The following is a 23723-nucleotide window of genomic DNA, read 5'->3' on the forward strand; positions in this document are numbered from 1 at the left end:
TGTAGTAGTTTTGTGTCTCTAGTCAGTCTAGCATCACCCTTCAAACAGAGGCTCTGTGCCAGACAGGGCTGTTCAGTGTGTAAAGAAGTGTTAACAAGACAACAGCTGTCAAAAGTGTGGTAACACTGACTAACCTCCATTTAAACTGAATCTCAAGTGTCCTGATCTTCAACACACCAGCCAGACACAAACAGTTATTTGCTGTTGTAACTGTATATGCAGAGTTATTTCTCAGCTTGTTACCTTGTATAGTAGATATATGAGCAGGGCGAGTAATAACAACCCAGCCAGAATAGCCAGGATGATGATCCACACTGGAACATAGAACAGACTGTCCGGCTTGTTCCACATCACAGCCGTCACCACCTGAACAGGAAACCACAGCGTTCAGACTTGGACCACTTCTCACTGACACTCACATGTAAATAAGCTGAAGTTTACGAGCTCATCGCGCTGTAAAAACCTAATAAAAAATCTGATGAAGTCACCTTTTTGGATCCAGATGGCTTGAATTTAGGAGGAATAGAATACGGCATTATGTCCACTTTGTACTGAACGGAGCACTCCAGAATATACTGCTTATGGGCCCTCTGTGGATGAACAGAAGACAGTTGGGAAAAAAAACATTTTTAAGTCAAAATGCAGTTTTTCTAGGCATCATTGTGAAAACATTTCATAATAACCTTACGCATAATGTAATTCAAGTAATCTGAATGGAGACTAGACTTCTGCTCCTCATCTTGGCTGTTTTCAGGCTTTTGAAAATCTATCCTGTGATGGGGAGATGGAATCATTAATACTTTTGTTTTGGGAACAAGACTCAACAATCAGCTATCTTTCTCTCGAAGGCTGCCAATAGGTGAGATCCGGTAGCACTACCTTAAAAGTTTACGCTTATCAGACCAAACAATCCCTCAAAACGACTGATACGAAAAATTGGAATAACAATGTACTGAAACTTGATTTTGTCCGATAGGAGTGATTACTTTCGTTATCGATTAATTGCATAGTCTGTAAAATGTCAAGAAATTGCCCGTCACAATTTCCCACAGCCTAAACCAACGTCTTCAAATACCTTCTTGTGTCCAACCAACAGTCCAAAATACAAAGAGTCTTGATTTACCGTCATAAATAACAAATAAAAGCAGCAAATCGTCACGTTTAAGATGCTAAAACGGGCAAATGTTTGACATTTTAGCTTAAAAAAATGACTGAAATCATTAGTCAGTTATTAAAATCATTATTAAGAGTGATTCATTTTCTTTCAAATGACTAATTGATTACTAATTGTTGCAGCTCTGCTCTATGCTGCTACTACTAATATATTTGTATGGAATCAAATCATAACTCAACTCAAGGAAAAGGGTAGAGCAGAAGTTATCAGTTCTACGACAGACAGCATCATGTTCAGTCATCCTGGTCCTACACTATTTACTACCTACTAATTCTAACCAGCTTTTGAACATGCAGCGTGTTCATGCTGATGAAATTCTACCCAAAGATGTCAGTATGTTTAAAAATGTGAATGTGACTTAAGTGTGATTTGTTGACGGGCACTGTTGCTTCACTGTGCAAAATACAAAGGAAGCTGAGGAACTGCCCTCAGTAATCAAAAGATAGATAACGTATTAGGCCCATTGTAGGAAAACTAATAAATTACGGAGCAGAGGGAAGGGGTCATTTTCCGAGATAATCTCTAAATTACCAAGATTAAATATAAATATGTATTGTCTGAGATAAAAATGATAAATTTTAGAAGAGAAAAAAGTTCTCTGAGATAATAAGGTCATACATTTGCAAGAAAAAAGTAGATTTATCCTGGTCATTCAAAATAATACAAAAACTAGGAATACTGCACATCATTTAGTTTGACATCATGATGTAGACTGACTCCATCCCCACCCACAACTTAATCAAACACCTTTATTGTACCACGACATACAATCAAAAATGATCAACTGCATCTGAAAAAGAGTAACAGAAAAAAAGAAATAGAACAAACAAAACAGAAAAAACAAAAAATATACACATATACAATGTGTGATGTGGAAGTTAATGTGTTTTTTTTTTTTTTTGACAAAATTTCAGAGAATGTCCAAATTCTTTCAGACATTTTTGACTGTAACCTTGGAAATTCTGTTTTGTTTTGCCCCCACCCACCCCCACCCCCTGCTCCATCTTTTGTTTGTTTGTTTGCTTTTTGTTTTTGACCTGCAGTGACACTAGTAAGCCATCATATTCAGTCTCCATGAAGATGCTGGTAAACAAAAAGCAAAAATTTTGCTGTGTCAAAACATCATTCTGAAAGCACATTTATATATTTTATTATAACTGCAAAAATATACTATAAAAATGAGTATATAGTGTAGTATATACAGTACTGTAGATAAGTAACAGAGTTGGGTTACATATCTGTAATAGTTTTTTGGTGACCAACAGAGGGCAGTATGAGAACAGACTTCCTCCTCTGCTCTGTGTTTCCTCTTGGCTTGACTTTCCTGTACCTACACATATGAGTGAGCAGTACACAGCAGGCAGTGTGTCCTGTTGTCTCACCTCGATGAAGGTTTCAGCCCAGAGTCTGGAGCGAACGGTCAGGATGACGCTGGCTCCTCTCTCCAACAGCCCGACCATACACCGCATCTGCCAGCACGTCACTGTAGAGCACGTCTGCAGAGGGACAGAAATAATCATAATAATAATACATTTATTTATATAGCACCTTTAAAAACTGAGTTTACAAAGTGCTTTGACAGACAAAGCAAAGAGCAGGAATCCCCAGAGGCAAAAGCAACAGAAGATCAACACAATATGGCCATGCAGGAGCAAGAAAAAATTAAGTTAAAATAAAGCTAACTAAGATTAAGACACAAGCAAAAGACAATAAAACATAGTAAAACTATGCAAAACAGATAAGAACAAGAAAACATGACAATAAGAAAAATGAAAATAGAGGGAGGACATTACAGAGACATTACATCATGTTGTCTAGTCAATATAAATAAATAAAAGGAGTGAAATAAGACAACATATATTAAAATACATACAATATATTAAAAAGAGACAATGGCATCACATAAAAGCAAGTCTATAAAAATGGGTTTTAAAAGATGTTACTGATTCTGCAGCCTGATCTCTTCAGGCAGGTCGTTCCAAAGTCGAGGGGTCCTGATGGAGAAAGCGCGGCCGCCTTTAGATTTAAGCCTCGACTCTGGAACGGCCAGGAGGGCCCTGCCCGAGGATCTAAGGCTGCGTACCGGCTCAGAACATTTCAGCTAAGCAGCTGGGGGCTAGACCGAGACGGGCTTTAAAAGCGATCAGTCGAATCTTAAAACCATCTCTAAAACGCTACAGGAAGCCAGTGGAGAGAAGCCAGGACTGGGGTGATGTGATGTCGTCTGTTAAAACCAGTCACACACAGCTGATGTAGCATTCAGAACCATTTATCTTCATTTATGATTGGACTGGCAGATACTGGCCAAGACGTCTCACAACAAAATGATGTGGTGCAGCTTCTCCTGCTTCTCTACTCAGGCCTATAAAGTCATACTGAATTATCATTATTAAAATGACCCACTGTAAAATTTATTTTAAACAGAGTAGAAAATAAAGGGGATAGATGTCAAAGCTAAACCAGTGAACTGGCTGGGGTGATATACTGGTTGTTGTTAGTGTACTGCAGATATGTTGGTGTTGGTGTAAAGGTAACACATCAATATGGAAATACCAATGTTACCATGACATAGTTTGTCCACCACAGCTGTGGTGTAGAGGTGTCTCTGCAGGGGGTTTTACTGTGGCTTCAAACTAACTGTCAGTCTATTTTTACTTCTGATAATTTAAGCACATTTTTCTGATATGTTCCCTGCACTTACTTGCTGTGCTCTTAAGTTGCTGTGCTTCTTTCTGGATCTGAATATTTTCTCAACATCAGGGACGGAGGGAGAACAAAGTTTGGCCTTGGCATTTTTAGTCTGGACCAGTTCCATCCCATATCAAAATATTAGTCAGTTAAGTCTCAACATCCACGAGAGTGTCAAGCCAAAAAGTGTGTCTTCCAATTATTGTATGGCCCAGTTATACAATTATATAGTTGCTTTTATCTGGATAAAACACATCATAATGTGGTAACATAACTTAATGTCCATGGTAGTAGTAAACTACCGAAATAAATAACTGAAATGTGAGTATTCTGTCCTCCTTGATTTGAAGACTTGAGATGTGCTACCTTTTCAATTTTTTGGAATATGCTCACTGGACTATGGGTCTAGCACTCCACTGAGAATCATATTGTTGAAGCACAACCTCTTTTTCTAAATTCAGTGGTAAATGTATGTCTTTGTGAAACTTTACTGTTTCTTGTCACTTAAAAACATTCATCAGAATTGTGATATTTGCCGTTTATAGCATCAGCCTCAAAGGTTTATTTTCTTTTCCACTACAGCTTTTTTTTTTTTTTTATAATTTCATTTTTCATGTAATTTGTATTTTTGACGCAGCCTCTGCACTTTCTGTCTTGATGTCCTTTGAATATTTCCCACTTAACCTCCGACATGAATGGACTGAACCACTTGCAGTGGTGGGGGAGGTGATGACGGTCGGCACCTGCTTTACAGTATTGCGATCGTGTAACACCCTAATCAGATGGGCTGCTCCAACCTCGAGTGGGCTGCAGCCAGCAGATCGAATGAATTTACTTTATTTCATTCATTCTGGAGATGGTTCTTATTCAGAGGACGCAGGACTGGACATATTATCACAAATTTCTGGCAGTGGGCTTCACATTATTAGATGAGGGACCAAGGCCACACTGAAATGGTATGCAGGACTGAATTATTGAGTGGAAGAAACTTTTGTGCCATCCAGCAGCTGACTTCACTGAGACGATCTAAAGCCTTGCGTCTCTGGGTCATCAGGTCTCAGGGGAAGGTATATGTATGTGTCGTCTGTGTAACAATTAAACAGAGACACTGAATTTACATGATGTGGCTGAGTGGAAGCATGTACTGTGCATAGAAAATAAAATTAGACACCACTGGTAATGTGAGCGACAGTGGACCAGTAATTACCGATGGTGACAAAGTTGATTCTTTCTAAAAGGTAAGAAAACCAACTAAATGCGATGTCCTTGATGGCAACCCAAGTTTAAGTCAAAAGCTGGACTAAAACACCAAACACCTCAGAGTGTCTCACTCTGTAAAAAACAACAACTCTAAGTGATCTGTATCAGTATTTTGTTCATAATATTTTTATGTTTATAAAAATTGATATATCTGTGGTGATTTTTATAAACTCCCACTTATGGACATCAGTATGAGCCTAAAAGATGCATTGTTTAATGGGTTATAATAGATATTTACCTCCATTAGGAAATTCATTGCCACAGTCTGTACACTCCACAGCAGTAAACACAAAGCAACATAATTTTCCTCTATGACAAATATATCAACTGTCTTTTTTAAGCAAAATAAATATCTTTCTTTTGCCACTCTGTATCTCCAGTTGCTGTAACTCTGCAGTGTTTGAACTTTCACCCAATAAAAGCTTTGACACCTGTCGTTTTAAACACAGAAGGAGCTCTGATACACAGGAAGTCGCTTTTACATTTCCATCAGTGCAAACACTGAGTAAAAACTTTAGTACACTTGCCTGAACTTTGTCTATCTTTGGCACAGTAGTGAGTGCTAATTCATGTGGTGTTTAGTTGCACCACACCCTGCAGAAATCAGAAAGCAGTCAGCGCTGTGACATCTATTCATAGGACTCTGTTGATGGAGCTCGAGTGTCTGCAGGTGGTGCTCATGCTGCTGTTTCTTCAGCCCTGTTGGATGTTGTTTTCTGTCTTCAGTTCATTCATTCTGCTAAAACACTGAGCCAATCTGTCATCAATTTAGATGGAACTAAAATATGATACCACTAAATCAACACATGAAACTGTTTCAAAGAAATAAACCTGCATAACATTAATTTTACATAATTTGCTCTTATGTCAGGACGTTTCAACCACTCCCCAATCTGTAATTAAATTTAGATATCTATAATAGCATTTATTCAAAATTGTATCATGACTAGTCAGGATGGTAATCAAAGATGTCCGCAATAACAGACCTGGGGAAAATGCAGCCCGAGGGTCAGATCAGCAACACTGACAGGTTCCATGTGTCCCACAAGGCCATCGTGAGCTCTTGAAAATATGCAATCAAAATCTAACACGGACAGTCAATATCATTTTGCTAACCGTTAAACTGTCAGACCTTTTAAAGGGGTCAGCGCTGTGCTGATTGGTAATGATAATAAACCTTAGTATTCACTCAATGCTGCTGTTGTTTACATTGTTCCTCTACTGTTGCTGCTACTATCCCTGCAACCTGAATCCAGCATGGCAGACTGTAAAACAAAAATAATTTCATCACATGGCAATTAGAAAGGGTGACTAACAGTAGTACATTACTGTGTTAGTCAGCTATTAGCTATTAAGCTTGAGGAGTAACAGATTACGTGCAAATTAATTATGTAATATGGATACAGAAAGGTAACTGTATTCCATTACAGTTACAGTGAAAAAGATTTTAAATACATTCTGGCAAACAGAGCAATATACTATCATGTCCATTGTGCACAAATAACACTCCATGAGTCTCAAAACCACTCTGGTCGTTAGTGAAACCGCTAATTTTACAGTTGTCAATTAATTATCATGGCCTTTAGTGAAAAAAATGCTTCAGTGGGTGGGAATTTCACCATAATTTTTTTGGGAAATGAGAAACATCACAGTACAGTAACAGTTCTGCCTTCAGCTGTGAAAATGCTGTCATCATTGAAGAACTCAATATCTAATTGAAATAAACATTTACTGGCAAGATGAGCCACTAATGTTAGCTACAGGCACCAACCAATAATATTAGCTACAGAGAAATACTGCTAACGTTAGCTAAACAGACCAACCAATAATATTAGCTACAGAGAAATACTGCTAACGTTAGCTAAACAGACCAACCAATAATATTAGCTACAGAGACCAACCAATAATGTTAGCTACACAGAAATCCAATTATCTGGCTAACCTGTAAATAATACCACTACCACTACTACTACTACTACTACTACTACTACTTCTAGTACTTAGTACTACTTCTGGTAGTTTACTTAAAGTTTGAGTGTGAAGTGTTAGTAGCAGTACATTTAAATCTCTATAATTTTTGTTATAAATCTAAACATGCATTTATGCTCAACAAAGAAAGGAAAATATGGATGAACAATCTACAATGAACATAAAAAATGATATTAGGGTAAACAATTTCACCTCATTTGGTGTTGAGGTAATCCAAAAGAAATGAAAACTAATCAGGTTACATTACTTTAATACTGTTATACTTTTTAGCAGGTAATCAGTAATTGTATCAGAATACATTTTTAAAGTAACCCTCCCAAACCTGCATGCCAGTGTCCTGTACAGAATACTTCTGACTATTCCTTTATTAGAAATTTGGCCATTATTAGGACCTTATGTCAAATCTGGCCTACAGGATCCTGATCAATTTCCTAATGTGGCCCTTCATGAAAAATAATGTCAGTCCCTGCATAATAACATTCTTACTTGAACAAATTGTATTTCAAGATTTCTACAACTCTGATCTGGTCAGCATTAAAGATATCTAAAAATCATTAAAAACATTAACGTTAATAGCTAGACCAGATACATTTTGAAGATATCTTTAATTCAGTTCTTCGTCAAATATATCCACAATGACATTCCTCCAAGATCAAATGACCTCACTTTTGCTATTCATGTGTATGGGGCTTTCACTTTCAGATATCCACAGTTACATTTTTGATATCCAGAATGAAAATCCTGAATATTTGCAATACGGTTCTTACTAGGAAAAACTCCCATTTCAGGTGTCTACAATCTGATTGGTACTTTTTTTAAATTTTCAGATACCCAAAATGAAAAAAAAACATCTCAGATATCTGGAATGTAATTTTGAATATCCAAAATACATTATGATTCATAAAAATGCTACAATTACAATTATTAATAGAAACAATGCAGTTGCAGAAATCCACAAATGCACAAATGCATTGTGGATATCTGGATTTTCATTTTGGATATCTGAAAAATTTGGGTTTTTTTCTGAGTAAGAATTCTATTGCAGATATCCAGAATGTTTGTTTATGGGTATCTGTAGTTAAAATCCCAATAAAAATGAACGGTAAAAGTGATTTATCCACAGAGGAATAAGGATATCTGAAATATCTTTTTGACCACAAAGAAATGAATTACAGATAATCTGCAATATACATCCAGTCTAGCTCTTAAATTTTAAAACGGATTTCCATACTTAAACCAGTCTGTCAATAATGAATCCCATCAGGTTGAAACAAATTAAAAAGTAATTTCAATTCTTGAACATTAAACAGTGGAGCATGAGGGTCTGGAAACATAATCAACATGTGGTTAGATTTTCCAATTTACAGATGTTTCATGTAAATACCATAAGAGATTAGCTGGCGAACATTACAGTAAGTGACGCAAGCCACACACAAGCAACCCAGTAAATCACAAACCTAATTAGCTTCATCTCACAAACAATTAGAGCGAACAGCAGGAGATGTTGACCAGAGCTCATTACTGTAAATCTATTTCCTCCACTGAAACAAATAATCTCATTATAAATTAAATCTTTTTCAAGTTCAGAGGCCAGCGATGCCTCCTCCTGCAAGCTGACTGCACTATTTTTGGAGTAAATGCATTACATGAGTGTGCAAAGCCCACTCAAGGGACTGAAGGAAGAAAAAGGCAGTGTGCACTTGAGTAAAGAGCCACACACTAATGAAAACACACTCCCATAAGAAAGCCAGTGGGACTGAAGAGCCAACACAAGAGCCATTGACTGCGTTTAAGAGCCTCTGTTGTGGTGCGCTGCGGAGGGAACAGATCCACACACTCCCGTCACCACGATCCCCCCCCACATGCTGAGTCAAGCAGGAAAGAGAAGGAGGAAAACAAACACCTCCTGGGGTCTTTATGGGACACGTGGAACCAACTGTTCTATCCTGATGAGGAACAAATGTTCTCAACAAGCTGAAAAAGAAACCGTAAATCCTGGAAGGCACATTTTCACCTCACTGCCCGTCTTTGTGCTAAGCTAGGCTAAACACAAATATTTCTAGAGACATAAATATGATTTCTCATTTAGCTCACACTACAGGTTAGGCCTGTTGTTTAGGTGGTGTTTTGGCTCAAGGTCTGTGGAATTAAAGGGGAACTCCGCCTATTTTAAACATCAAAGTCTGTCTGCAGGTGTTGGAAGTTCTGCATATGTGGGTTGTAAAAACCTGTTGTGTCTCCAAAGGGAGTTGCATGAAGTCTGATACATGTACTCAAGTGATGTCACTTGAGTCAACTTGGTCTGAAGACTACAAATCTGAAAAAGGAACAAAATCTGAAGGTGTAGAGTTAGAAAGAAGTGAGCTCACCAGATCTCTGTAGCTCACTGCTCGTCTCAGCTTGAGGATAGAGCTGCTAACATCAGCCACTATTAGCATAAAAACACCTGACCTGTCAGCAGTCGAGCTGCATTTTGGGTAATGTAGTTGTCAGGCTTTGACAAGGAAGAAAAGTGCATGGAATTTAGACCATATCTGGTTCTGCTGCATCAGTGTCTCTGGACACAGAATGACCTGTATTTAAACTGCTTTAGGAATGTGAACTGATAACATTTGATAGCACTAATGCCCTGATCTATTCTTCTTTATCAGTCTCCTCATTGATTCCTGATCAGTTTTAGTCAATATGTCTGTAGCTTGAGAGCTGGCTGTAGCAACAGTCTGTCATCCTCTAAAATGGATTCAGCATTTCTTTTGATTTGGGTTTACTTAGTCGCAGAAATAATCTGCTGAGCCTGTGAGGTGCTAATTTCATTATAACAGGATATTCATCCTTGGTAACAGACTTGTTACAGTGTTCAAATATATGATATTTCTGGAATTTAAGTCCATGTTGCATGGAAGATGTTTGTTTGTTTGAGACGATTGGCTTCCATGGACACTTCTCGCTGTTGGCGCACCTAAAACGACACCCGTAGCTGCCAGTTGTCACTTTGAGGATGCTGATTGGCTCGCACCGTCTCTGGTGCAGACACAAATGGATAACTTGGAGCCTGGCAAGATGGATTCTCGCGCGATATTGTGATCTTGCGAATCGAGCTGCCTCGCAAGGCAAGCGTAACATGTTTTCGGTTCATAAAATATGGAACTGGTTCTTCATTCCCATCCCTTGACTGCTTCACACATATTTGGACATGTTTTATTCATTACAGGTATTATTTTCACGTTGTCTCACCAGGTTTCCTTGTTCAGACAGAAGGTCTCTGTACAGCTCCCTCCTCTGGACGTGATGCTCAGTGTCAGATTTCAGTGACGTGGGCCCCTCTGCTGCTGGAGGCTGCAGCTGCATACATTAAGACATTCAGAGAGTCATTAACATACAGTCTAATGTTTAAAGCCAAGAATAGACCGAGCGGTAATGACCTCTCCGTGCCGGCCGAGCTGTTTGTGTGTGTGTGTGTGTGTGTTTGAGCGTGTGGGTCCTCACCTTGAGTTTCAGTGCATTGAAGATGCGTTTGGAGGAGCAGCTGATCGGCCCCTCAGTGACCACCTCCACGGGGTAGAGCAGCTCGTGACCAGAGGCGCTCACGGGACACCTCACCTCTAACGTGGACTGGCTGACCACACTGGGACCATTATTCACCAACTGGAACAGAGAGAGTTTGAACATAAAGGCTGTTACTGGAAAAACCTGCTTACTGTAAGAAGCACAAAGGGCTTTGTATTGCATTGCATGTCTGATGCAGGTATTTAAAGATAAATCTTTTATTTTTTACAATATAGTAGGTTTGTGTTTGCCTGAAAGACAGTACAGAAATTATTAGGATGGGATCGGAAGAGGGTGGTGAGTCTGATATCTAATGTTATGAAAAGAAAGAACTTTATTTATTTATTTTTTACTTTCCTCTTGACTTAGAAACACACTGCATCATCCTCCCCATCAGTGTCTCATAAGCCTATTCATATTACTGAGTTGTGTAAAATACATTAAATGCTATAAAAATAAAAATAGCACTTTTCATTATAGTTACTTGGGTTTTAATAAATTACTAGAGAGGCTAGTGAGTCTCATCTAAAATAGTTTTCCTTCTAAATTTTGTGGAAAAAGGTTTTAGTTAGTTTACTTAATTTTCATCTGTGAAAAAAAGGCTTTGGCATGTGACTTTTTTTTGGTCAGGATCATTTGCAAGTGTGTTTTTTGTTTGGCAACAAGAGGCTGAAGTGCACCTCAACCCCAATGTTGTAAACAGAACAGAAAGCATTCATGAGTCTTAATTTCAGTACATATATTGTTCATTAGCAAGATTGAGCTGTTAGGTGCAAACCTCATATCTCCATGTTTTGACTTTTTTTTTTTTTAAATCAGTGGTATTGGTTACCTTTTATGTCTGTGGGTTTTTACAAATATTTAATTGTTGAAAAGGAGCTACTTACTTTTACTAAGCAGCATTCAATTTGTAAAAACTTTTTTCAATTTCCTGAAAAGTAACAGTTTTTTCTGCCCTATGTCGATGATATGTAACACTTCTGTAGCCAAAAGAAAGGCATGACAATAATGTTACATAACTTGCTAACATATCACAGACTTAGAAAATGGATCAGCAGAGTTTTTTTTTTTCCTCACTTGACTCTCAGGCCTTCAACAGTCCCTTACTGACCGCTGAACCAAAATGTTAGTCTGCACACCATTAATTTAAAACATCATTGAAAACAAACAGTATGGGGGAGCAAAAAAGTAGTACGTAGGGAGGGTTTGTACCTCATAGACCTGCTGAATTTCAGGGCCGATGTCCTGCTCTTCCCTCAGAGTCTGACTAACGTGCCAGTTGGGAGGAGGAAAAATCACTTTGTCTGGGCGTGAAACACTATGACAGAAAAAAAAACACAGAGTTTGGCAGTTAACATGGCAGGAACCACCATGACAAGAATGATTATATAACGGTAATGTAATGGTGTAGTGGAAGCCTCACCCCTGCAGAATGACGTCAGCCATGGCGGCCACCTCCAGCTCATACAGCACCACCTCACTCTCTGAGTTATTCGCATTTTTACTACAACGGAAAGACAGAGACAACATGTATTCATCGCCTGACTTAACAGTGTAACAGTCATCATGTTTTTCTCAAGATTTAAAGGTTCAATGTGGAATTTTCAGAATATCCTTTTTTATTAATGACACCAGTGGTTGTCAGAGGGTAACAGCAGCTAGTCTTCTGTGGTCCCCATTAATATTTTAACTAGAGATGCAACTAACAATTATTTTCATAGTCAATTAATCGGTCGATTACTCTCTTGATTAATCAGTTAATAGTTGTTTGCCTATAAAATGTCAGACAATGGTGAAAAATGTTAATTGGTGTTTCCCAAAGGCCAAGATGATGTTCTCAAACATTTTGTTTTGCCCACAACCCAGAGATATTCAGTTTGCAATCATAGAGTAGCAAAGAAACCAGAAAATATTCGCATTTAAAGGGACAGTTCACCCAAAAATGAAAATTCACTCATTATCTACTCACCCTCATGCCGATTGAAGGTCAGGTTTATTTTGTTAGCCCACAAAACATTGTACAGTAACCAGTTTTCAAATGTAAAAAAAAAAAAAAAAACATTTCACACCACACACACCCAGTTCAGACAGTGTGCATGTGCATATGAATGTGGCTCCAAGCTCAGGATCTACAGTAAAGATTCAGGCTAAAAACATGGTGTAAATAACATTCTGGGGCTTTAGGACACTTGGATTACACCAGACAAGCAGCATGGAGGCATTTTATGTTTTTTTTACATTTGAAAACTGGTCACCATTCACTTCCATTGTTTGAGAGATTCTGCAATGCTGTTTTCCTGTGAAGCTCCAGCAGTGTTTTGTCGACTAAAAAACTAAACCTGACCATCAAACGACTGCATTACAGTTGAACTATCCCTTTACAGCCTCAACAAACTGATCCGCAAGGACAGAGGCATTGTGGGAGTGGAGTTTGACTCTCTGATGGTTGTGTCAGAGAGGAGGATGCTGTCTAAGCTATGGACTATCTTGGACAATGTCTCACACCCACTTCACAATGTGCAATGATCATACATATAATAAGTCTCATACATAACAACCAAGACACACAAAAATGAACACAAACTCAAAACTGTCTAATATGTGTTATCATCTCTTGAAACACTCAGAAAAGAAAACATTTATCATTAAATGTAACCTGTTCCATCATCCAGAGCCACTTTGACACATCCTGAACCCTCTGCATGACCACACAAAAATGTGCCTCGACGCACACACACAGAAATTTGATGGAGCGCATCACAAATACACAAAAATATGAGATGGATGGCTCTCGATATCCATAAGACATCTTCAAGAACAGAAAACAAGAATCATGTTCTACATTCCTTGTGTTAACTAATACAATCTAATTACAAAAATATGCTGTGTCACTTTCTGAAACTAAAAAACTCATGAATTCCATGCCACCACTGCTCTGTAATAAACGGCTCTCTAGTTTAAATTCTGTGTATGTTACAAATGAGGACAACAATTGTTGAAATCAGTCCAGTACTGAGGGAGAGCGCTGCAGCCAGCAGAAGCAAAACTGAGCTTTGTTTAATCAGAAACTCCTGTTTTGGCTCTTGCCAAACTCATCCGGGCTCCATTTAGAGAAACAGCTGCTGTATCATTGTAAAACACACTTAATTCCACTGCTCCAACAATCACCAGCTTTGGTTTGGTTGAAATAAAACCTTAATTCACTGATTTTCATGTGAAAATGTTCTGGTTTTACACGCTGTTTCTCACCACTGCTTCTCTGATGCCCGACCTCCCTCTCGCTCATCTCCCGATATTTTCACTTCTAGGCTTGTGAATTAAGGGTTTATTTCAACCAAACCAGAGATAGTGGTTGTTGACACAGAGGTAAAAACAACTCAAGATGCTTTTTGGTGAGTTTCTTTCTGTTTCTGTCAAGTTTGAATGGAGAAGACGACGACGAGGATGTTTCAACTAAAATGTGAGTTTCTGTAAAGGAAGTCAGGGAAGTTTGGCGAGAGGAATATAACAGCTGTCCCTGGTTAAACAAAACACATCTCACCCTTTAAAAAAAAGGTGTATCTCTATAGAGATCTTTTCCATAATATTGCTAGACATGTAAAATAACAATATCAGCCTGTCAGTGGAAAAAACACACACTTTTAGTGGACTTTGACAGTGCAGCTTTCCCATAAGAATTATGTAACATCATAGTTTCACTTCTGCTCTCTGCAGCACTCACACCAATTTCAAAACTTGTTGTTCCCACACAAAAACACACACAAAAACATGGGGAAATAGAATCCAGTTTGAAAAATACCAAAGTTAGCATTTAAGCGAACTTCAGTCAGCATCTTGTTGCCATAGGTGTGAGCGAGCATCCTGGGCATCAGCCAAAACAGTGACGTGACATAAACTCACATGACTGAACGTGACTGATCATCATCGTGTTGAGAGATAAGGTCAGTAAAGTTTGGCTTGTGTCAGGGTGGGCGCAGTCATTTGTTGACTCTCTTTCTAGGCTAACATTAGTTAGTGTTTCACACCACTGGTGCTGTAGGGGAGCTGAAGAGAGGCAAGGTATTCAGGCATCTGTCACATCCTTTGGATTTTCCCAGAAAAACCGTCCCAACTCCTTTACATAGAAATCAGTCCAGTCTGTTACAGGCTACTGAGAAAGTCTGTCTCATTTTGTAAGTTATGCTACAGTCTGTTCATACTTTGGCAATATAAAGTGATATATCTATATTGCTTCACAAATTACTTTAAAACTAATCATGGGGACATCTAGGCATGTTCTGACATCTAAACACTTGCAGATGCCGCACATGAACCTCTCTCCCCATATGCAAGTGACCTACCTTCGTATTTGGAGCTCAAACTCGACAGTCTTGTGTGTGTCCTTCACTCTGGGTACAGTGAACCGAAGGCCAGCCCATAACTAGGAAAAGGCACACAGGAAATGTACACCATTCATCCATGGAACATGAGAAATGAATCGCATAAAAATGAAAGAGATGATTATTTGTTATTTGTTCTGTTTTTTTTTCACCATGCCGGCCGAAAAGCTGACTTAGTCTGGACTTTGCCTGTTTTTAGAAACAGCGGATATTCTTTCTACATGAAAGTTTAATTTTGTTTTGTATGTTTGTGTATGAATTACACCATGCAAGAACAATATGACTGGACTAAATTGTACTGAGATGCAAAAAAGTCCAAAAGCAACATGTGGGCGTTGTTGGCTCTTACACTGGTACCAGACTTCATGGGGTTTCCCAGATCACACACAAGATAGCGGGTCTGGTTTTCTGCCTCATAGCTGCACGTCAGCTGAGTCAAGCTCTGGAGAGGACACAAAAACATCAAATGCTGTCAATGCTTTGACTCTGATGTTAAGATTATCAGATAACTACGCACATGACCCAAAATATTTTGGCTGTCTTTTTTTTTTTTTTTTTCGACAGTCCAATATGTTCTGGTGGGCAGACAGTTTTTATGACAACATTTCTTCCACCAGATGATTCGTTTTCTATGCTTCTCAGATGTTGGTGGGAATGTACACAAAGTGGGTTTTCCACATTAATAATTTACCTTTTTTAAGTCCCACCCTGTTTTGCTCTGTGCTTCACTAACAGTTGAGCGAGCTTGGTATCAAGTGGCACCTCAGTCAACTTTCTCCTCTCTTGTTTCCTGTTCTTAGATATGCTATATGCTAGTCTCATGCATATTGAAAAGAAAACAAAATTTTTGAAGATGGTCAGAGATGTTGCTAGAGGACCTGGAAGAGCAACATCTAGTCACAGCTTAAGTTAGCTAATGTTAGCAAAACTAACCAGCTAGTTAATCTACATTATTGTCAGCTAGATAGTTACATCTGATAGCTATTGTCAGCAAAACACTAGCTAACTAAACAGCTAATCTACATCAACCATTAACTAACATATTATTATTATTTTTTCCCCGCAAGACTGTTCTTGCCTGGTCCTACCCTACTGAGCTGTGATTGGCTAGCTCTTGTTGCTAGCCAATCACAAGTTGTTTTTGTGCCTAAACGTAACCAAAGTGTGACTGAAAACTGAAAATAACAATTTAGACGAAGGACCAACAGAGACCAGTATCCTGGTCCTGTTTTTGAGTCATTCACCTACCACAACCGCTTCGCTAACCCTCTCCCACATGCCAGTCCACACTCACACTCACAGCCAATCAGAGCACATAAATAGTAGTGTCCAGTTGAATGGACTGTGGCAGAACAGTCTTGTGGGAGAAAAATAACACTTTGCTAGGTAGCATTTTGCTAATATTAGCTAATGTAAGATATGTTGCTTTTACAGGTCTGTCAGCAACATCTTTCAGCCAGCTACGAAATGTGATTTTCATTTCAGCATAGATAAGCCTGGCACTTTGCATGTCTAAGTACAGGGAACAGGAAAGAAAGAAGGTGCAGAGGTTCTGCTGGATACCAAGCTTCCTCAACTGATATTGGAGCACTGAGCAAAAAGGGGCAACCTTAGGAAGAGTCAATTAAAGGTACAGTTACAGTGACAGTTGTGTGCCTCACCACATTGTTGCGTGCTATCCCACTGTAGTCGGCCTCTGGGGGCAGCACCACATAGAGCTCGGCCTCGTAAGCCCCTCCCTCTCCCTCGTTCCTGGCATTGAAGGTCAGGCTCAAAGAGTTTTCATCTCCGAGGTAAACTTCTGTTCTGTCACTGAGAGAGGAGAACCACAACATCGTCACTATAGTTGTTCTAAAAAATTTTACAGTCAGAACTGATACACCCTCTGTCTTGTCCTTTTAATGGAGTTTAAAAGGTTCTGAATTAATGTGTTAACACTTCAAAGTCACACAATAACACAAACAATCTAACCGACTGAGGCAGCAGTAGATGACCAACTCCTGTGGTCTTTGAGGTAAAATTTGTTTTTGTCACCGGAATAGAAAATAAAACAGTATTTTGAAGTCCAGATGAAAAAAAGAGTATCTAACTTCCGTATTGGACTTATATATGGGTCTCATTTTGGTGTTTTTTAAAATGTTTAACAGCTAAACAGCATACAGCTACTCACACTAACTTCAGGTCTCTTCTCAACTACAGTGTTTTTGTAGCGTCAGACAGAACGGTCAGTTAAAAAGGCCCACTGACTCCTTGCTGGAGTAACGTGGCCTGTTGGTAAAATCATAGTTTGTAGTTTTGAAAGTATTCATAGAATAATGCATGGACATTGTGCAGGGTAGGTCTTTCATTGATGATGTGTGTGTATGTATGTGTATATGTATATATATGTGTATATACACTAATATAACCACTGATTAGCAAGTTGCACCTCGTGCATGAAATTAAAATAAAATACATGGTTTTGTCTAGGACTGAGCAATTAATCAAAATTTTATTGAAATTCTGAGGAAAGGTCCACTGCAATTTTCAAATTGCAGGAGATACAATATTTCCCATAATCCCAATTCTTGTTTGTAAAATTATTGTGGTGCTGTACAGATGTGCTGGCCCACACAGCAGATTCTACAGACAAACATATTTGTAGGGCTGTAAATAACGATTGTTTTCACTATCAGTTAATCTGTTGATCATTTTTATGATTAATTGATTAATTGTTTGGGCCATAAAATGTTGATCAGTGTTTCCCAAAGTCTAAAGTGACATCCTCAAATGTCTCTAATGTTTTGTCCACAACTCAAAGATATTCAGTTTACTGTCAGAGAGGAGTAAAGAAACCAGAAAATATTCACATTTGAGGAGCTGAAATCATAGAATTTTGACAATATTCTATTTTTTTTAAAAAAAGAGATCAAACTGATTAATCAGTTATCAAAACAGCTGTAGTGAAGTCATCTAATAATTGACAACTAATCGATTAATCAACAAATCATTGTAGCTCTACATTGTTTGGCATAGATCACCACAAAAACCTTTAATATGCCTTTCAATGAAAATGATGTTAAAATTATCATTCCCTGTAAAATTGCAAATCATATCACAGTTGCAATATCAGTAAAAACAGTCACAATCAGATATTTAACTACTTAACTACTTGTATTAAAGTCAAAATTTTGGCATTGTGTCGTTGAAAGTGAACTAACTGATACCAAAAGTGAGTAGAATAGAGCAGAGTCGAGTCACACCATGCAGTTGAAATGCAACTGAGGTGCAGCCTTCAAGAACCATAAGCATGGCTGTAGACTTGGGAAGTGGTATTTCCCATGAGTATCTATTACACAGCCATTATTTTTTGTCGGCCTTTAAAAAGCCCACTTATCTACTCTGCTGCAGTCAAAATGACTGAAAACAGCAGCTTTTATCTTCAGCCCGTATTTGCTGGCACAGTTTAGGTTGCGCTACCTCTGCTGCTGCGTTTGTTTCAACTGACTCGGTGCAGGGCATGACCAAAATGCCCGAGACGCAATTGTAAAAGGTAATGAAAAGCAGGGACATGAAGTCTTTCCAGACAATGCATCTCTGTTTTCGACGGTCCCCAAAGGCCATTTTCTCCTGCATATCTGTCTGTGACCGACCTGGGAAATGACCCAAATCTGATCACTGTGATTTGTCTCAGGAAACCGACCCCTCCTCCTCTTTCTGCGTGTTCACAGTGACGCCCCTGTGTGCAAACACGCTCTCACTGGTGTAGCGATAAATCCTCTCGACACCCTCCTGGTCCGGCCCTCCCCCCAACAGCTTCACTTTGTGGCAGTAAATTCATGTTTCTATTGAGCAGACGAAGGAGAAAGGAGTCAGAATTAGGGTTCTCCTTTCATTCCCCGCTTCCTCCCCCTGCTCCCCCCGTCTTCAGAGGGTCTGGACGCAGTGACCCCGTGCTAGGTAAGACAGCCACCAGATGAATTTAATTAGGCCGGGGCAAGTTTAGCGAATGCAGAGGAAGCAACACTGATACCCAAACACCAACACTGAGCAGATGCTGAGAGGACAGAAGTCTGCAGCGCGTAGTGGAGACGTTAACCGAGTTTCATGTGTTGGGAAAACATAACGGAGGATCATGAAACTCATAAAAGCATAATTGAAGCCAGAGGACACAAGTCAAACACCACTGACAGACCTCTCTACACTCTAAGCAATAAGGGTTCCAAAAAGGTTCTTCCTGAATGTCTGAGGTTTTACCCAGAACCATTTGCTTCTGCAGAAGCTTTTTCTGAAGCAAGGGTTTGTCACGGGTTATTTGTAAGACTAAGGGTTGTATTAAGAACTGTTTTCATTCAAAGAACACTTTTTGAAAGAAAGAGTTTTGTTGAAATCCTTCAAGAACTTATTTGTGTCCATCATATAAATAGCTTCTTGGTAAAACCTGCTGGGTGGGTTCTAGATAAAATCCTTAGAATATAAAAGGGTTTTCAAAAGAACCCCTTGGTTGGTTCTAGATAAAACCCTTATAAACAGTTTTCTGTAGAATCCACCAAGTGTGTTCTTGATAAAACCATTGGAATATAAAAGGGTTCTTGGTAGAACCCCCTAGGCTGGTTTTAGATAAAACCCTTGGAATATAGAAAGGGTCTCTGTAGAACCCCTTGACTGTGTTCTAGATGAAACCCTTGGAATTTAAAAAAGGTTCTGAGTAGAACCCCCTGCCTGGGTTCTAGATAAAACCCCTGGAATATAAAAAGGTTCTCTGTAGAATCCCCTTAGTGTGTTCTAGATAAAATCCTCAGAATATTAAATGGTTCATGGTAGGACGCCCTTAGTTTGCAGAATATAAAAAAGGTTCTCAATAGAACTCCCTGGTTGGGTTCTTGTTAGCACCTTAAGAAGGTAGAAAGGTTCTGGGTAGAACCCCCAGAGACAATTCTGGGAGGAAGCATTACACCACAGAAGTGTTCTCTGTAGAGCCTTTCACTGAGGGTTCTGGATGAATCCTTTCACAGATGATTCAATGTTGGGTTCTAGGCTGGATTGTCTGAAAGGGTTCCAAGTGGAACCCTTATAAAAGGTTTCATCTTGAACTATGGGGACAAGCCGAAGAACCATTTATGGTTCTAGCTAACACCTTTATGTCTAAGAGTGTATTTTAAGAATGTTAAACATCTCACTGTTTGCAAATTCTTGGCTATCAGGAGACAAGTGCAGTCTCACAGGGTGTCAGTGAAGGTAAATTCTGCTCAGTGAAAGTGCTGAATCATTCGAGTTTGGTCCCGTGGCAGCTACAAATGCAGGTCTTTGAGTTTTCATGGGAAACTTTTTGCACTGATTGTATTTCTGCAGCTAAGAGAAATCACATGGCCACGTAATGCAAAACACTCCTCATAACAGAGCTGAGAGACTGCGAGCACAGAGTCTGAGAGCGTGTGTTTGCTTTGTGAATGGACTGAGATGTTGCCAAATCATTGGCTGACGTCCATTCAAAGACAAGGATACATGATTAATTAACATTAATAAGTGAGTATGCCAAAAGTCATGGATCATTTCTCCATATCTGCGTGTTATGAGCTGTAAACAGTGTCTTATCATGTTTATCCCTGTAAATGTCATTCCTAAGCTTCCTCTCTTTGATCTTTCAACAAACTCTCCCTGCAGATAAAGTAAACTCTGCAGATAACCATAGCAACAATATTTGTGTCACTGATTATCACCAGTAAACAGAACTCACTGGAGAAACTAACCCAGAGTTTAAAGGTACTCTCTGAATTTTATTGTTTACATTCAGTTTAAAGGTATTCCGAGGCCTAAACATGTTTGAATGCATTAACTTCAACATGAAAAATAGAAAGACTACTTTTTTGCCTGCAGTTATTTATTGCACAAACCACAATGATCAATGGAACAACACAAAACCATGCACAGAAATGTTGCTGCTGTGATTGGCTGTTTTAAAAACCACCTGTGTTGTCATTAGCTGTCATAAAACTCCCCTGAGTTGTGATTGGCTGTTGTTCAACTTCTATGATTGGATCAAAGTAGGTTTTATCAGCTGTTCTCAACCACTGGGCTGTGGTCCACTAGTGGGCCTCAGAGCTCCATGTTGTGGTCCATGAAGGCAGTAGAACTGTTTTTTTGTTTTGTTTTTTTACATATTATGATTATATGTATTCTGTGCTGTTTGGTTCCAATATTTTACTGCAGTACTGCTTCTGTACTTTACACTTTCAGTTACAGTTATAAGGATGAAATGACTGTGTGATATGAAATTGTCAATAGTAACGACCCCACGAAGAATTATCACCCAAATTTGCAACTTTACAACTCCCCTCAGCTCAACGGAGCATTATAGCATCTTTCAGTCTTTTTTGCCTCTCAAACTGGCAACAAATATCATATGGACATGTTAAGCTACTGACAGTGCAGATGAGTGGAGCTTTCAGCAGGTAAAGAGACAGATATTTCCCTCAGGGGTTGGTGGAGACCAAAACAGAGCAAAAAGAGAATAAAAATGTAACTTTATTGGATGGCTAGAAACTCCAAATGAATGCTAATGTTGCTCCATTTCTGCTGAATATGTTGACAGCGTGAATGTGCTAACAGCCACTTTATGATAATCTTATGCTCACAGTTTGTCCTGCTTCCCTCAAGTGGCCAGAAAACTGCCTTAAACCATGTGCCCTGTGCTGCGGCCATTTTTTGTGTGGTTCCTGAAAGCGGTCTTGTTTATTTTGTCCGATCAGCCAAGACTGCAACTACTGCTCATGCTAACTGTGCAGTTCTTCTTGTGTTCATTCCACACTAACCAGAAACATAAAATGCATCACTTCAACTTCAGCAGAGGAAAGACCCACATGGCAAACGTAAGAGCTTTCCTTTGCAAAGGTCAAACCTCTGTTGTGTTTTATCAGTCACAGAGGGAGAAAACTGTGGCAGAATTAGCATCGCATGACTGGAGGGTTGAAGTTTTGTTTGTTGAATCAGGTAAAGTAAAAGAAAGGTGATTTCCTCTCACCCATAAACAGACAGCTTGAGGTCAGGGACACAGATGTTGTCCTCTCCGCAATCGAGTTGAATCTGGGCCTGAAAAAGAAAGAAAGGAAGACAGACGGATGGAGATAAATTGAGGAAGAGGGAGGAGCGAGGGATGGTTATGATGGGTGAAAGAGAGAGAGGTATCCAGGGAACAGAGTCCAAAGGTATGGAGGGAGAAAAGCTCTCGAGGAAGTGGATGTTTACAGAAGCCAGCACACTCGCCTCGTGATTTAATGAAAGGATAAGAGAGGATACGGAGTATACATATCCTGCATTATATCCACAAAAACTGTAACAATATTTGCAACATCCAGATGCTGAGCAGTTGTGTGAAAGCAGCATCCTTTCATGTCTGCAGGATAAAAGTAATAAGTGCTTTACATGTGGTGAAGACAGTAAGGAAGAACAGAGAAAACATGGTGAAGGTTTAGGAGAATGAGAGGTTGATGAATTCCATCTAAACAACTATTACATTTTTGCGGAAAAGCCTCGATCAAAAGGAGTGAAAACCTCACATTTAAAAGAGAAAAGGGCTCAATCTGCTCTTTAGTGTTACATGACAGATGACTTGGTAAAAACCACGGCGAAAGATAAATGTGATTCAATTTGACGGTATTGTCCTTTCCAGTGTGTCCCTAGAGCTTTTTTTGCTTTATTCTCCCTTTTCTGTCTCCACCATTTCTCCCATGTAGCTCCATAATGTCATTGTTGCCGTAGCCTCATCTCTCCGACATATGGGAAGCATTAGATTCCAAAAGAATGCTACAGACGGCTACAGAGAGCAGAGAATCAGCCTGGCAATGGTTAACAGTGTCTCAGTGGAGATTCCTCGTTCAAGTCCCTGGTTTTACATTCGCTCCAGACTCAAGGGGCTATCGGTCATTTAACACCAAACAGACAGGAGCGTGCACACTCTGTAATAGACTTACTAAGATCGAGTGATGAGTCCCGACTTATCTTCCCTTCCTTTCTAGCCACTTTTCATCTCCTTTTCACTTTCATCTCTTCATCTGCCCATATGTTTGATCCATGTGCCCCATGTTTCCCTCCAGCTCTTAAAGGAACAGAGCACGCTGTTGGCCTCTTGGTCAACTTGGAGTAAGTCACATGTGCGAGTCACAAGGAAGTCTCAAGTCGTAACCGTCAAGTCACAATAAAGTAAAAGTTGCTGTGGTGAGACGCAAGAGAGTCAAGTCACTGCTCAGGTCTAGCAAGTCACAAATCAGGTCATATAAAATTATGATGATCTACAACAGTTTCCACATTTAAATCAACTGCTTTCTGTTAACTAGTAATGCACCAGTATAGTTTAATGGTTACATTATTGCCCCCAAATCTGTCACCTGGTGCATTTTATTCAATTTAAAGTTTAACGTGGCTTAAATATAGCGTTAGCTTTCTGGCTAATGTCTGACCAGCCAATGAGTTAGCCACAAAACACATTCACATACCTTTCTTTGTGGGTTTTGTAGTGATGGTTGAAGTTGGACATTGTGGTTGTGTGACTGATTTTTGAGCTGCAGACACTGCATACCACTGTAATCCTTGAATCCAACTGTCATTCATTTTTGACTAGAACCCTTCATGATCTGTTGTTTTGTTCATTGGTCACACTGGTCTGCGGTGGGTTGCCAGGTTTGGGTGAAAAACAAAACGTAACTCCTGAA

General features: G+C 39.2%; 1 protein-coding gene across 1 annotated transcript in view; it reads right to left on the reverse strand.

The window, feature by feature from the left end:
* Positions 1-23723, reverse strand: part of LOC146331139 (integrin alpha-5-like) — a 72160-nt gene that overhangs the window by 1562 nt on the left and 46875 nt on the right. The window contains exons 19-29 of the mRNA XM_084727298.1: positions 22037-22104; positions 16698-16848; positions 15386-15478; positions 14998-15077; positions 12081-12161; positions 11870-11975; positions 10598-10756; positions 10346-10453; positions 2557-2670; positions 489-590; positions 244-366 (exon numbers count right to left, since the gene is read on the reverse strand). Of these exons, the coding sequence (XP_084583424.1) occupies positions 244-366; positions 489-590; positions 2557-2670; positions 10346-10453; positions 10598-10756; positions 11870-11975; positions 12081-12161; positions 14998-15077; positions 15386-15478; positions 16698-16848; positions 22037-22104 (1185 nt within the window). The remainder of the gene's footprint in view (positions 1-243; positions 367-488; positions 591-2556; positions 2671-10345; positions 10454-10597; positions 10757-11869; positions 11976-12080; positions 12162-14997; positions 15078-15385; positions 15479-16697; positions 16849-22036; positions 22105-23723) is intronic.

The sequence above is a fragment of the Lutjanus erythropterus genome, chromosome 2 (genome assembly GCF_056507025.1).
Source record: "Lutjanus erythropterus isolate fLutEry1 chromosome 2, fLutEry1.hap2, whole genome shotgun sequence".
Taxonomy (NCBI): domain Eukaryota; kingdom Metazoa; phylum Chordata; class Actinopteri; order Lutjaniformes; family Lutjanidae; genus Lutjanus; species Lutjanus erythropterus.